Source organism: Gorilla gorilla, chromosome 23 (assembly GCF_029281585.2).
Source record: "Gorilla gorilla gorilla isolate KB3781 chromosome 23, NHGRI_mGorGor1-v2.1_pri, whole genome shotgun sequence".
Classification (NCBI taxonomy): Eukaryota; Metazoa; Chordata; class Mammalia; order Primates; family Hominidae; genus Gorilla; species Gorilla gorilla.
In genome coordinates, this window is record NC_086018.1 from 17,400,986 (window position 1) to 17,413,674 (window position 12,689).

Here is a 12,689-nt window from a genome sequence, read left to right on the forward strand (position 1 = left end):
TCTGTGAGGCTCCAACTCTTGAAGGGAGGAGAGTCTAAGGAGGGTGGGCCAGATGAAAACCACCTCAGCATAGTATCACCTGCTCCTCTGACACTGTCACTTCTCCATGGCATTAGATTTTCAGTCCTGCTCAGACGCTGATGCATGTTTAGCCAGTTCTCCAGGTGGCCTGAGTAGCTGGTAGGAGGCTTGCAGTGTCAGGGGACAGGCAGGACACGTGCTGCCTTCTTTCCCCTCTTGACCAGTTTCGTAAAGGAGTGGGCCCCTGGCAGCCTCCAAAGGTGACCCATGCTCCTTTCTGCCCTTCCCTCCTTCTTTCCTGTTTAACTCGTGCAGGTGCAGTGGTCTGGTGTCTTTCAGTCCGCTGACGTCTTCTGTATCCCTGATGACCAGATTGGGCTCCTGAGTCCCCTGGCGCAACCCGAGAAGTCCAGGAGCCCAGGCCCCTCACTCATGCATTCCCTGGCCCGGACTGGAAGGCAGCCGCCCTGCTCAAGGCCTAGGCCATTGTCCTCCTCCTGGGTGGCGATTTGTTCTACGTCTTTTCAGCTGATATTGCTAGGACATTTTTTTTTTTTCCTAAATGAAAACACATCATGATTCATGGTGGTACTTTCTGTTCAACTCTGGACGTTGGGGCTGTCCCCTGATCTCACTGACCTTGCAACCGTGTGGTGTCCATACTGTCACATGAAAGCCCCCTGCTTTCTCTGCAGCACACAGGCTGGAAACGACCGCCACCCACCACCAGGACAGCTGCAAGCCCTGTGGGACTCTCCAGGCCCATCCCAGAGGGGTGTGGGGTCGGATACCAGTGTTTCAAGGCACCTGCCTGCAAATTGATTTTATTATACTTTAGATGTTTGAGATTGCTTGTTAACTTTTGTTTGGTGACTAAGTCAAATCTCCAAGACAAGGTGACTGGGGTGTCCCTTGCCCTGGTAGGTCCTTCCTCCCCATAGGCAAACACTTCCTCTCAAGGTTTCTTGTTTATGTGATGTAAGCAAACCCTTTTCTGATAGCTTAGATAGGCAAGCATCCTATGAGGTTTCTCCCGATAGTGGACCCCACGGGCCATGCCCTATGGCTGCGTGTCCAGTAACAACTCCTTCCTTCTGCACAGAACCCAGGCAGAGGAACTCTGTGTCCTCCCAGGGCCCAGGCACTGGTGAAGATGGGGGGTCTGCAAATGCAGGAGCTTGGGGATGTCCAGAACTGACCCCAAGGGGCAGGCTTGTTGGTGGGAGGTCTGCCCCACCTCAGCCCTGCAGGGTCACCCTGGTCAGGCCAATATTGTCTCCAGGGACCATACCAGCAACCCCTCTCCCTGGGTGCCTCTCCCTCATAGGCCTGAGTTCCTGGCACTGGGTGTTGAGGGCCCCACTGTTTCCACTCACCCAGCTAGCATTTATTGAGCACCTACTGTGTGCCACATGCTGTTCTAAGGGATGGATACTCCTGAGATGGATACAGGAGTTGATGAGAGAAAGGTCCCTGTCCTCACGGGGCCCATGTTCTGAAGGTGGCACCCAAGTCTTGTACAGTCCTTTCCTGCAGGAGTCACGCTGGGCAGAAAGTGGAAACCTGGCCCAGGGGCTAGGCACAGGCATGGTGCCGTGGCCTAGTGAGGAGCACCCATCCTGGTTTGGGGCAGGTTCTCTGAGCACCTCTGACCCTCACCTCCCCCACCCCCCGGTCTGTTTGCAGGAATGTGGCCTGCTGCGGAAGGGGACAGTGCTACTGGCTGACAACGTGATCTGCCCAGGTGCGCCAGACTTCCTAGCACACGTGCGCGGGAGCAGCTGCTTTGAGTGCACACACTACCAATCGTTCCTGGAATACAGGGAGGTGGTGGACGGCCTGGAGAAGGCCATCTACAAGGGCCCAGGCAGCGAAGCAGGGCCCTGACTGCCCCCCCGGCCCCCCTCTCGGGCTCTCTCACCCAGCCTGGTACTGAAGGTGCCAGACGTGCTCCTGCTGACCTTCTGCGGCTCCGGGCTGTGTCCTAAATGCAAAGCACACCTCGGCCGAGGCCTGCGCCCTGACATGCTAACCTCTCCGAACTGCAACACTGGATTGTTCTCCTTTTTTAAGACTCAATCATGACTTCTTTACTAACACTGGCTAGCTATATTATCTTATATACTAATATCATGTTTTAAAAATATAAAATAGAAATTAAGAATCTAAATATTTACATATAACGCGACTTAGTACATCCTTCTCAACTGCCATTCCCCTGCTGCCCTTGACTTGGGCACCAAACATTCAAAGCTCCCCTTGATGGACACTAACGCTAAGGGTGGGGCCCCTAGCTGGCTGGGTTCTGGGTGGCACGCCTGGCCCACTGGCCTCCCAGCCACAGTGGTGCAGAGGTCAGCCCTCCTGCAGCTAGGCCAGGGGCACCTGTTAGCCCCATGGGGACGACTGCCGGCCTGGGAAACGAAGAGGAGTCAGCCAGCATTCACATCTGTCTGACCAAGCAGGCGCTGGGGACAGGTGGACCCCGCAGCAGCACCAGCCCTTCTGGGCCCCATGTGGCACAGAGTGGAAGCATCTCCTTCCCTACTCCCCACTGGGCCTTGCTTACAGAAGAGGCAATGGCTCAGACCAGCTCCCGCATACCTGTAGTTGCCTCCCCGGCCCATGAGTGAGGATGCAGTGCTGGTTTGTGTCCACCTACACCCAGAGCTGCCCCCAGCTCCTCCAAGGGGTCAGACTGCTAGCCACCTCAGAGGCTCCAAGGGCCCAGTTCCCAGGCCCAGGACAGAGATCAACCCTGTGCTAGCTGAGTTCACCTGCATCCAGACCAGCCCCTAGCCAAGATTCTACTCCTGGGCTCGAGGCCTGGCTAGCCCCCAGCCAGCCCACTCCTATGGACAGACAGACCAGTGAGCCCAAGTGGACAAGTTTGGGGCCACCCAGCGACCAGAAACAGAGCCTCTGCAGGACACAGCAGATGGACACCTGGGACCACCTCCACCCAGGGCCCTGCCCCAGACGCGCGGAAGCCCCTGACACAAGGGAGAAGCCAGCCACTTGTGCCAGACCTGAGTGGCAGAAAGCAAAAAGTTCCTTTGCTGCTTTAATTTTTAAATTTTCTTACAAAAATTTAGGTGTTTACCAATAGTCTTATTTTGGCTTATTTTTAATGCTTTTTCTCAGTGTTTTTCTTCTGTTTCTGAGTCACGAACAGCAGGCACTGAAAGCAGTCCCCAAGCCACTGCCGAAGGTCAGTCCCAGAGGTGCTGCCCAGGCTCCAGGCAGATGCGGCAGCCCCGGCCCCAGCCAGCATGGGCTGGAGAAAGGCTCTCTACTGCACAGGGGCCTCACGTGACTGCAGGGCTCTGGGGAGGTGGGGCACCTGTAGCCTGACCCCCACCTTGCTGCTTCCAAAGCTTCCTTGCCCAGGGCTGGGCCTTGTGGGGCACCCCCCACACTGTGGTCTGCCTGCCTGCAGGGTGCCCAGGGAGACCCTCCGCCTTTAGAGGTCCAAGTTCTTTCCCAGCCCCCTTCCTGCCTAGCTGCCTGCCCCTGGCGCCAGACCTGGCCCGCACCACTGGGGCACTGTGTTCCCAGGGGCACCCTCCTATCCCACCAGCCCCAAAGCCCAGCCAGGCACCCTTCCCTGCCACCTCCCTGGGCCCTGCCCCAGCAGCCCAGTCGGCCTCCTCGGGCCTTCTGTCACTCGCTCACACACAGCACCATGTCAGTAAACAGCTAACTCAGGCCTAGGGAGTTAGGTAGGATGGGGGGAGTGGGGTGGGGGGGGCAGGAGGGTGTCCCCAAAGTCAGGCTTGGCTGGGGCGAGGCGCTGCCAACCCCTGCCGCCAGGGGGCTCCAAGCTCCACGGCACGATCTGCTCAGGGTGGCCCTTCTTCCACGATCCAAGCCCTAAGAACAAGAGGCTGGGCCTGGGCCCTGCAGAGGGAGAGGGGATGGTGGACGCTGCAGCCACTGAGTGGCACAGGACCACGTGTAACCTCAGGGCAGGGCAGCCAACTCCACAGGCTACATGGATGGAGATGTGGATAGAAGCATCTGCCCTGGGTGGTGTGGGCTGACCCCAAGGGTCTTGGCACCAGGGCTGATCCTGACTTGCTGGTCCCCAAAGGGCGTTGGAGGGTATGGTGCCCATCCCTACTCTGGTCCCATTTCCTCAGGCCCCTGATCCCACAGTGCCTGGGACAGGGCTGTGGGCCCAGGGAGCACCCTCCCTCTCTGACCTCTGCCTGGTCTTTCCGGGAATGGGCCACTGGGCTGCTGGACTGGAGGCCAAAGTCCTGCGGGGAACGTGCGGGAAGAGCAGAGCGTGCAGGCAGCGGAGACTAACAAGAAGCCCTGGCCCAGAGGGCAGGAACAGCTGGACGAACAACCAGATGAGAGAACGTACCAGGCATGCAAGCTAGACCCAGGAGTCAACGGGCTGAGGCTTAGCGTCCCCCACGGCGTCCACCAGCCTGACCGCGGGCCTGCTGGGCCCGGGGGGAGGGGCCTTCCTGCTGGGGTCGAGCTGCAGCGCACGGGTGGGCATTATAAGAGGCACAATAGAGCAGGTTAGTTAGAGCTCCTGGGGGGACAGGGCAGGGGCAGGGCCGAGGCTGGAGATGTAAGGGTTGGCCTGCCAGGACAGCACAGGTAGCACCAAGGGCGCAGGGAGCCGGAAACATGTGGCTCACACGGGCCCAGGGCAGGCACGTGCACACACACAGGCCTGCACAGGAAGCCAGGGGATTGGCACACAGCAGGCGACAGGTCCTGCCCTCGCTGGTGGACCCTGGTGGGCTCTCGCACGCACATGCACAGAAGGGTGCACACACACTAGCTCACAGGCTCTGGCCCATGCAGGGTGTGGCCAGGCAGTGTCGTCCCCAGTGGGTGGGAGCTGCAAACTCGTCAGTACCCACAGACTGACTGGCGTGAAGGGGCTGCTTCCTGGGCTTGGCCCCACAACCCAGCTGTACCCCAGGGCCCAGACCAGACCCAGCATGGCCTAGGCTGCTCTCCAGCAACCCCTAGACACAGGGCCTCACCGGGGACCTGCCCACAGCCATATGACCACTTACTTTCAAGGGTTCCTTCTCAGAGGCCTCTCCTGCAGAGCTGGTGCCCCGTGGCCTCCGCTCCCTCCGGTCCACCGTGGAGTATCCGTCTGTAGATGGGGTAAGGTGGGGCATGAGGGGCGCTCTGAGGGAGGCCCTGTAGGAGCAGATCTCCCTCTCAGCCCAGACACAGGGGACTCGTGGGACAGGGGCTTTGGGAGACAGCCCCCACCCACTCTGTCCTGGAGATCCAGGCTGGTGCCAGCTCTCACTGACACCCTGCCAACTCTCCAGACTCCCCTCCACTTGTGGGTCAGAGCCCCTGGCTAAGCACTAATCCCTCTCTAGCTGCCCTGTACCTCACCCTCTGAGCACCCCTAAACCAAATATCTCTCCTCCACCCAGCACCAACTACACCCCATAAAACCAGCAGGCCCACTTCAGGCCTTGGTCCCCTCCCGGCACAGAAAACCAACCACACTGCATCTGCACTCACCTGGGCCCAGCGCATCCATGGGGATCACATCCCGGCTGCCAGTTTTCTCGCCCTCTGCAAGGCAGGAGGAGGAGGCGGGCTGCATGTGGCAGCCAGGGGGGATCGGGGCAGAGAAGCCCACACAGGGCTGGCCCAGGTAGCCCTAGAGGCTCTCTGTCACTAAGGTGGCCAACCTCTGCCAGCTGGCAGCCTCACCCCAGCTTGACAACAGCGTGGATGCTGTGGGAAGGGAGTAGCGAAGAGGCAGAGGGCAGGGAAAGTGGCCTATGGAAGCCGTCTCAGTGGGAGGCCTGACTCCTCCTTCACCCTCACCCAAGGGTCAGGCAACTGGGGCAGCTGGGGTCGCCACCCTCTAGGCTCCCTAACCTCCACCACTCACCAAGGCTCTTGTCCACCAGTGGCAGCGTGCTGTCATCGAAGCCCCCAGGACTCAGTGCTCCCTTAGGCCCCTTGGCAGTAGCAGCAGCTGACTGAGACATAAAACACAGACAAAAGGTGGGTGAAGCACATGGAGTGGGAATAAGGCAAAGTGAGCAGGGAACGGAAGGAAGGCCAGGGAAGCCGCACCTGGAAGCGCGCCTTGGTCCAACCATCTTTCTGCAAGGTACCACGCAGTTCCTTGTAGCTCCACACTGTCTGCAGCACGTGTGATGCCGCCTTCGCTTCGCGTACCGATTGGCTGTGGGGCCGGGGGTGGGGTCAGTGGTGGCCCCTCCCCCACCTCCCCGGCTCCCCAAGCCACCGACCCTGCCCTTCCACACCTGGAGGCGACGAGAGCCACCAACGCTGGCACCCCGCGTGCCTGCAGGAGCGAGCGCGCGTTATCCAGGCTGTCGGACACGATTTCGTGGATGGTGTTGAGCACCGCCACCACGGTGTCTTCCTCCAGGCAGGCCCCCGGTCGCGGCGGAGCCTGTGCATTGCGCACATTCCGCACAAGCTCGGCCATGGCGTAGCTCCCTGAGGGGCAGGACTAGGTGTCAGAACACACCTCTGCCCCACCTCTCCAGGAAGGAGCAGGGATCCCGCGAGGGCGAGGGGCACTGCCAGGAGAGCCCCTGGAGACCGCCTGTGAGCAGGGCGCTGAGCTTCAGAGACAGGGCCGGGGGGACTGGAGCTACCTCCAGCTGGGACAGCGCCCAAGCGAGAGGGCCGGGGCCTGGACTCCCAAACCACTCATCCTCCAAGCCCCTCCGATGGGACCCCAAAGCTGCAGGCACAGTTCGGTGCCCAGGCGTGGGCTTTGCAGGCGTCCTCACCGATGAGGTCTTTGTTGCGCCGGTCCAGCGAGAGGTTGCGCAGAGCGATGGCGACGGCGCGCACCACCTTGTCGGTCTCAGACTGCAGCAGTTCCACAAGCACCGGCAGCCCGCGCTCTTTACGCACTGTGGCGCGGATGTACGTGGCCCACTGCGGAGGCGGGGAGAGGCTTGCTCAGACATACATGCCAGGCACTCTCCCACCTCCAGACGCTGACCGCTCCCTCCAGCTGGACCTTCCTGCTCCCGTGCCCGACAAAGCCCTACCCCAAAAGCTCAACGGCACCTCCACTGAGGCTTTCCCACCGTCCAGGGTGCACGCACTGCCCGCAGCCCATACACCTCTTGGATCTTGGGGTGGTGTTGTGGCCCCTCCTTTCCCCGCCAGCCGAGGCAGGAGCTGCACCAGTGAGGTGCCTGGGATTCCCTCTCTCAGGACTTGCCCACTCTGCCCGACCTGGTCCCTCACCATCCAGTTGCCGGCACTGAGGTTCTGCAGAGCGCCGGCGGCAGCCTCCAGGGTGTTGAAGTTCCGGCTCTCCGTGAGGAGGGAGAGGTAGAGACGTACCACCTCGGGCTGGTACAGCAGCTCAAAGCCTAGGTGCAGGGCAACCGCCACCCACGGTCACCCAGAATCTGCTCTCATCCATCATACCCCTCCCGCTTCCCGCTTCAGAGCTCCCAGGGCGCGGGTGAGCTGGGGCCAGGGATGGGTGTGGATGAGTCACGTAATATTTACTATCAACATATAGTCACCCAAGGGGAAAAGCGTTCCCATTTCACAGAGGAGCAAACTGAGGCTCAATCAGTTGGACCTGCCTGGCAGCAGGAGCATCCAGGAGGCCTGGGGTGGGGAGGGAGGTGTCAACCAGGAACGCTCTCCTAGCAACAAGACCCGCATTTCCCGGTTGGTCCCTGAAGCTATGCATCCTGGCCACGCCCCTGGCAATAGGGCCCACCCTCCCTGGCAACAAGACCAGCATTGGCCAGTAACTGAGAGTTGTGTAACCAAGGCCACACCCCTAGCAAGAGGACCTGCTTTCACCAGTAACTGAAGCTGTGCAGCGAGCTACGCCCCCTAGCAACAGGGCCCACCCTCCCCCACTGACAATAGAGCCCACCCTCTGTAAGTCAACTGATGCAGTGCAACCAGGGCAGCTGCCCTAGCAACAGGAGGCACTCTTCCTGGCAACCACTCCAAGTTCCCGGGCAATTGAGGCGCCGTCCTGCTGCTCTGACCAGTGCTCCAGAAATGAGGGGTCAAAACAGCCTTCCAAGCTTGCCTGTCCCCAAACTGGGGCTTCAGCCTGGCTTGGGTACTACCTCGATCTCCCCTGTACCCGCCCAGTGACATTTCATCACACCCTCGCCAGTCCTCATGCCCCATGCTCCCTCTACTCCTGCCCTGCTGGGCTTTCTGCTCCAACACATTCCCCACTGGGGTATCTGCATCAACCCTGCTCTGCCTGTAATATTCCCCCACAGCCCTCCTGCGGCTGGAGCCCTCCACCCTGGTGACATGCAGGCTCTTCCAACTGACTAGGCCCCACCAGGACAGACCTCTCTCTCAAGCCAGATCCCAGCATACAGCCCAATAGGCACTGCCCTGCCCCTGCAGGTGTTCGTCTGGCCCAGCCTCTGAACCTGGATGTGAGCATGCCCGCCTGGCTCCCAGCCCCCTCAGATAACTCAGCTTTGTGGCTAACACAGGAGGCCCTGCCTCCACTGGAGGCGTCCCTCCAAACCTTCCCACCTCTTATGCACCGTGAGGCCAAGCAAGCCCCCGGCCTCTCTGTGCCTGGCTCCCCCAACCTTGCCTGACATGACCCATGGCACTTCCTCCCATTCTAAACCCTCAGCAGGTGTCCCAGTGCTGAATCACCCTCCAGGAAATCCTGCACCTAGGGGCCTGTTTCCCCATCTGTTCCCTGAGGCCCTCCAGGCCTGCTTGATGGCTCAAAGCTTCACTACCAGGGCAATCCTGAGCCCAGACATCCCCCAGTGGAGCTGGCTTCATCTCAGCCCACTCACCTTTGGCGGCCTCAGTTCGCTTGGGCAGGTCTAGCGTGTCAAAGTTCCGGTCCATCTCACCATCCTTCTTTCCTGGAAGGGAAAGGTGGTGGGAGGTGAGGCAGACCCCATATGGGGAATGGGTGTATCAGGAGAGTTGGGCACAGTTCTCTCCTACCCAGGCCCCAAAAGGCACCCCCATGTCCAGGCCTGGGCACCTGTGGGAGTGGAGCACCACTGTCAGAGTTTGGGCAGACAGTTTAGCCTAGGGATAGGAGTTGGTGGCAGTGGGGCCTGGGGATGTCCCAGCCCTGCCCCTAGGACTCGTCTCCCACCAGGTGCTGGGAGCTGTACCACAGACCCTCCTGGTGGCTCCCTTGCAACTGCCAGGTATGTAGACTGAGGGAAGCCAGGAGCCCTGGCTGGATGGTAGGTGGATACAAGCCAAGAAACTGAAGGCTGACCAGGACAAGACTCACTTGGGTCACACAGTAAGGCAGAACTAGGGGGAAACTCCCCCAGCTGGGGTCAGGACATTGTCCCAAGATCTACTAGCCAGGAGAAACCCCACAACAGCCCACCTAACATTTGTGTAGCCCTGGCTTGCACACATCTGTGACAGTGAGCCCACTGTCAGCCACTCTCCCCATGTCAGATGATGCTTCTACCCCTTCAGAAGGCAGCAGAGTGGAGCCAGATGACCTGGGCTCCCTGCCCTGCTCACCCTCATGGGACCCTTGCATCCCTCTGAGCCACATGATGCCCCATTCTATCAGAGAAACAGACTGCTCCTTGGGGCCCCTAGAGACAAGTACCCCCGGGCCCTGCCCACTCTTGGCTCTGCCCAACTCCGCCCAGGTAGGCAAGTCTGAGGTTACAGAATGAGCCCCGTGGCCTTCCCACCTGCCACTGTCATAAAGATGACAGCCCAAGTGATGAAGCCAGGGGTGGGGCAGGGCCCTGGGGCTGGAACGTGCTCGCCTCTTCCCAGGTGCCCACTGCACACACCAGGCCTGGAGAGCAGGATAAAAAGGGACTCACCTTGGTGGAACCACTCCTCTGGGAGGCCGGAGGAAGCAGAGGAGAGAGGAGAGGAGCCTGAACAGGCAGCACTCATCACCCCCCCATGCCCTCCCAGAAGCCTCAGGTTCCCACTGCACACCCTAGATCAAGCAGGCAGCATGTGGAACCTCATCCCATCACTTCTGGGCGCTGAGCACCCACCAGGGGGACAAGAAGAGGGAGGCCTGGGGTCAGTGGGGCAGGGGCAGGTGGCGTACAGGTCCCCCACAGCTGCTGGGGAGGTCCCGGGAACCTACACCCTGCTAGTGCAGTAGAGAAGGTGTGCAGGGCATCTTGCCCAGGCAGATGGGGGGCTGCCCAAAGGTTGGTGGCAGTCTACAGCTATTCTGTGAACAGTGAACAGGCAGCAGCCATGGCTCCTTCCCAACTCATGGGCAAGTGGAACTCTCCCCGGAGTAGAAAGACTGGGTCTGGGCATCGGTTGGTTTCCCTTGTGTACTCCCTGGGGGTCCCACAGTGTAGATGGGGAAGGTTGGACCTGGGCCCCGTCAACCATGTGACCCAGGGCAGTCCAGCCTCCTTGACTCCTGGCTTCCCTGCCTGCCTGTTGGGGGCTGACCAGGTGTCTTCTAGCCTCCATGATGGGCTACTGTGGGTGTACAGAGAGCCTTCCGCTGGGGCAGGAGTTGAGATGGTACCCCAGTCCGCCCCACCCACCTTTGGCCTTCTTGCCACCAAAGCAGCTGGCATCATCCCGCCTCCGGCGCTGGGAGCCTACAGCACTGCCCAGGGGCCCAGGCTCGGCCTCCTGGTACCTGTCGGCCCCGGGCACCTCCTTGTGCACGTGGTAGGACAGGTTCCGCATGATGCACACGCAGTTCTCCACCGACTGCAGGGAGAGGTGAGTGGGTGGGGCAGGGCACCCTAGGCACAGGGCTGGCCCTCAGGAAAGACTGGCCACAGCTGGTGTGCATGAGGGCACCGGGAGCAAAAGAACAGGGAGGCCTCAGTGGAGGGGGCAAAAGGGCAGTAACTGCCAGGGAGGGTCCATGGGAGGAAGCCTCTGCCTCATGGCACACCTTCTGCCTGCAGGACGGTGCCCACTTCAGTGTGGTCACTGCGAGGCGGGCCACACCCAGAACGCCGCCCCAGACCCACAAGCCCATTCCCCTGTGCTGCTCCCACAGTTCCAGCCTCCTGGGACCTGCGTGATCGTCTCTCCAGCCCTTGGTATGAGGCTGTGACCGTCCCTGCCCACCTTGTTGTCAGTGTCCTTCCGGCCCACAGCCGACTGCAGGGCATGCAGGAGCGCATCCACCAGCCCTTCACACTCCCGGAGTCGCCGCCGGGCCTCAGCACCATCGGAGCTCACATTCCTGTGTGGCCAAGAGCAGGCCAGGTGACCCCTGGCTACCAGAAACTCCCCGGCTCCACCCTGGCCTTGTGGGCTTGTCTTCATCTGCAAAATAGGCCCTGCTGCTGCCCTCCTAGCACTAATGGGAAAGGACCCCACAGCCTAGAGCTCAGTGAAGGGGGAGAAGCTAACTGCCCCCAGGCCTCAGGAGGGGAGCCCTGGCAGACAGCTATCTTGGCTGGGGATAGCTGGGCAGGGAAAGACAGGGTTTCCCTGCCTCCCAGCTGACCTGGAAAGGGACAGGTGCACTCAGAGAGACCTGAACCTGTGCAAGGGCAATTCTGGGTCCCTCGCCACCCCAATGGCAGCTCTGGGCCCCAACTTACCCCAAGGTCAAGAGCCTGCAGGGCTGTGGGGGAACACCCTGATGGACAAGCAGGACTGTGGGGACCCAGGACTCTGTGGGGTCGGCAGGGCCTCCCAGGGGTAGGAGGGGAAGGGCAGAGGTCACAGGTGGCTGGGATGAGCCTCCCAGGCAGATGAACAGGAAGGTCCCAGCTCCCCCTCTGGCTGTCAAGTGATGGGAAGGTAGGTGAGAGCTGGGCAGGGCTACGGTACCACAGAGACCCCTCCAGAGGGTGCCCCTGGGAAGACTGGGGCACCACTTGGGGGTGAGGACAGCCCCATCAGGCCCCACTTCTCATCCACAGGACTTGTGCCACAGCTCTGAAGCTCCTAAGCTCTGGCGCTCCTAAGCTCGCCGCCATCTTCCACACTATCTGGGACCACGAGGACGGGGCCTGGTGTGCATGTGGGCTTTAGCACCAGGCCTGGTCCACACCTCAGGCAGCCCGACGTGTTCTTGAAGACAGTTGTCCACTCGGCGTCCCGTGGCTTGGAGTCCTCGTTGGGCTCACACTCCCATCCTGAGTGGGGCACGATCACCTCGTGGGTCAGCGTCTGCAGGCCATGGTCAATGATGACCATCTTCAGGGGCTCATAGGATGACAGGTTCCACAGGGTGCCTGTGGGGTGCGATTGGCCAATCTGTGCTGACCATATGCACCGCCTGCCTACCTCCCCAGGTGGCCATGCTCAGGACCCGTCCCACTCTCCTCATGTCCCAGCTCACGCAGAACAGTAGGAAGTAACAAAAGCCATGAGTGGTTCTGGGGGACACCCAGTACTGGTTTCCAGCTAGGAAGGAGCCCCAAAGGGGAGGAGGTGCAGAGGAGCGTGTGGCAGTGCTGTCCCGTCCCACCCATTCCCTGCCATGTGGCAGGTGGCACTAACACTCCTGAGGCCACAGGGCCTCACAGAGACACGGTGACCCTACCTGTCCCTCAGCTCTCACAAGGCACAAGCCCCACCACTGCACTGTTGGGGTGGGAACCAAGGAGGTGGGTCCCAGGAGAGTTTCTGTGGGGGCAGGAGGTGTGAAGGCAGGAGGTGAGGGGACATGCCCGAGGGGCCCAGTGTCAGCCTCCCCGCTATGGTAGAGACTG

At 60.7% G+C, this 12,689-nt stretch overlaps 2 protein-coding genes across 21 annotated transcripts in view; one reads left to right on the forward strand and one right to left on the reverse strand.

Annotated features, from left to right (window-relative positions):
* The window catches only part of COMT (catechol-O-methyltransferase), a 27,753-nt gene extending 24,601 nt beyond the window's left edge, over positions 1-3,152 (forward strand). For 6 of the 11 annotated variants that reach the window (XM_055374982.2, XM_063704877.1, XM_004063029.5 and 3 more), the window contains one exon: positions 1,708-3,152. In XM_055374982.2, the coding sequence (XP_055230957.1) occupies positions 1,708-1,908 (201 nt within the window). In that variant the 3' untranslated portion in view covers positions 1,909-3,152. Of the gene's footprint in view, positions 1-336 lie in introns of all 11 variants that reach the window. The other 5 variants (XM_019018405.3, XM_055374980.2, XM_019018408.3 and 2 more) reach the window with 1 other exon arrangement.
* Positions 3,073-12,689, reverse strand: part of ARVCF (ARVCF delta catenin family member) — a 47,284-nt gene continuing 37,667 nt past the window's right edge. For 4 of the 10 annotated variants that reach the window (XM_063704868.1, XM_063704870.1, XM_063704872.1 and 1 more), the window contains 14 exons: positions 12,026-12,209; positions 11,089-11,206; positions 10,548-10,719; positions 9,849-9,866; positions 8,829-8,900; positions 7,267-7,394; positions 6,798-6,948; positions 6,300-6,498; positions 6,106-6,217; positions 5,918-6,008; positions 5,539-5,592; positions 5,067-5,152; positions 4,394-4,513; positions 3,073-3,921 (listed from right to left, as the gene is read on the reverse strand). In XM_063704868.1, the coding sequence (XP_063560938.1) occupies positions 4,406-4,513; positions 5,067-5,152; positions 5,539-5,592; positions 5,918-6,008; positions 6,106-6,217; positions 6,300-6,498; positions 6,798-6,948; positions 7,267-7,394; positions 8,829-8,900; positions 9,849-9,866; positions 10,548-10,719; positions 11,089-11,206; positions 12,026-12,209 (1,493 nt within the window). In that variant the 3' untranslated portion in view covers positions 3,073-3,921; positions 4,394-4,405. The remainder of the gene's footprint in view (positions 3,922-4,393; positions 4,514-5,066; positions 5,153-5,538; positions 5,593-5,917; positions 6,009-6,105; positions 6,218-6,299; positions 6,499-6,797; positions 6,949-7,266; positions 7,395-8,828; positions 8,901-9,848; positions 9,867-10,547; positions 10,720-11,088; positions 11,207-12,025; positions 12,210-12,689) is intronic. The other 6 variants (XM_055374970.1, XM_063704874.1, XM_055374975.2 and 3 more) reach the window with 3 other exon arrangements.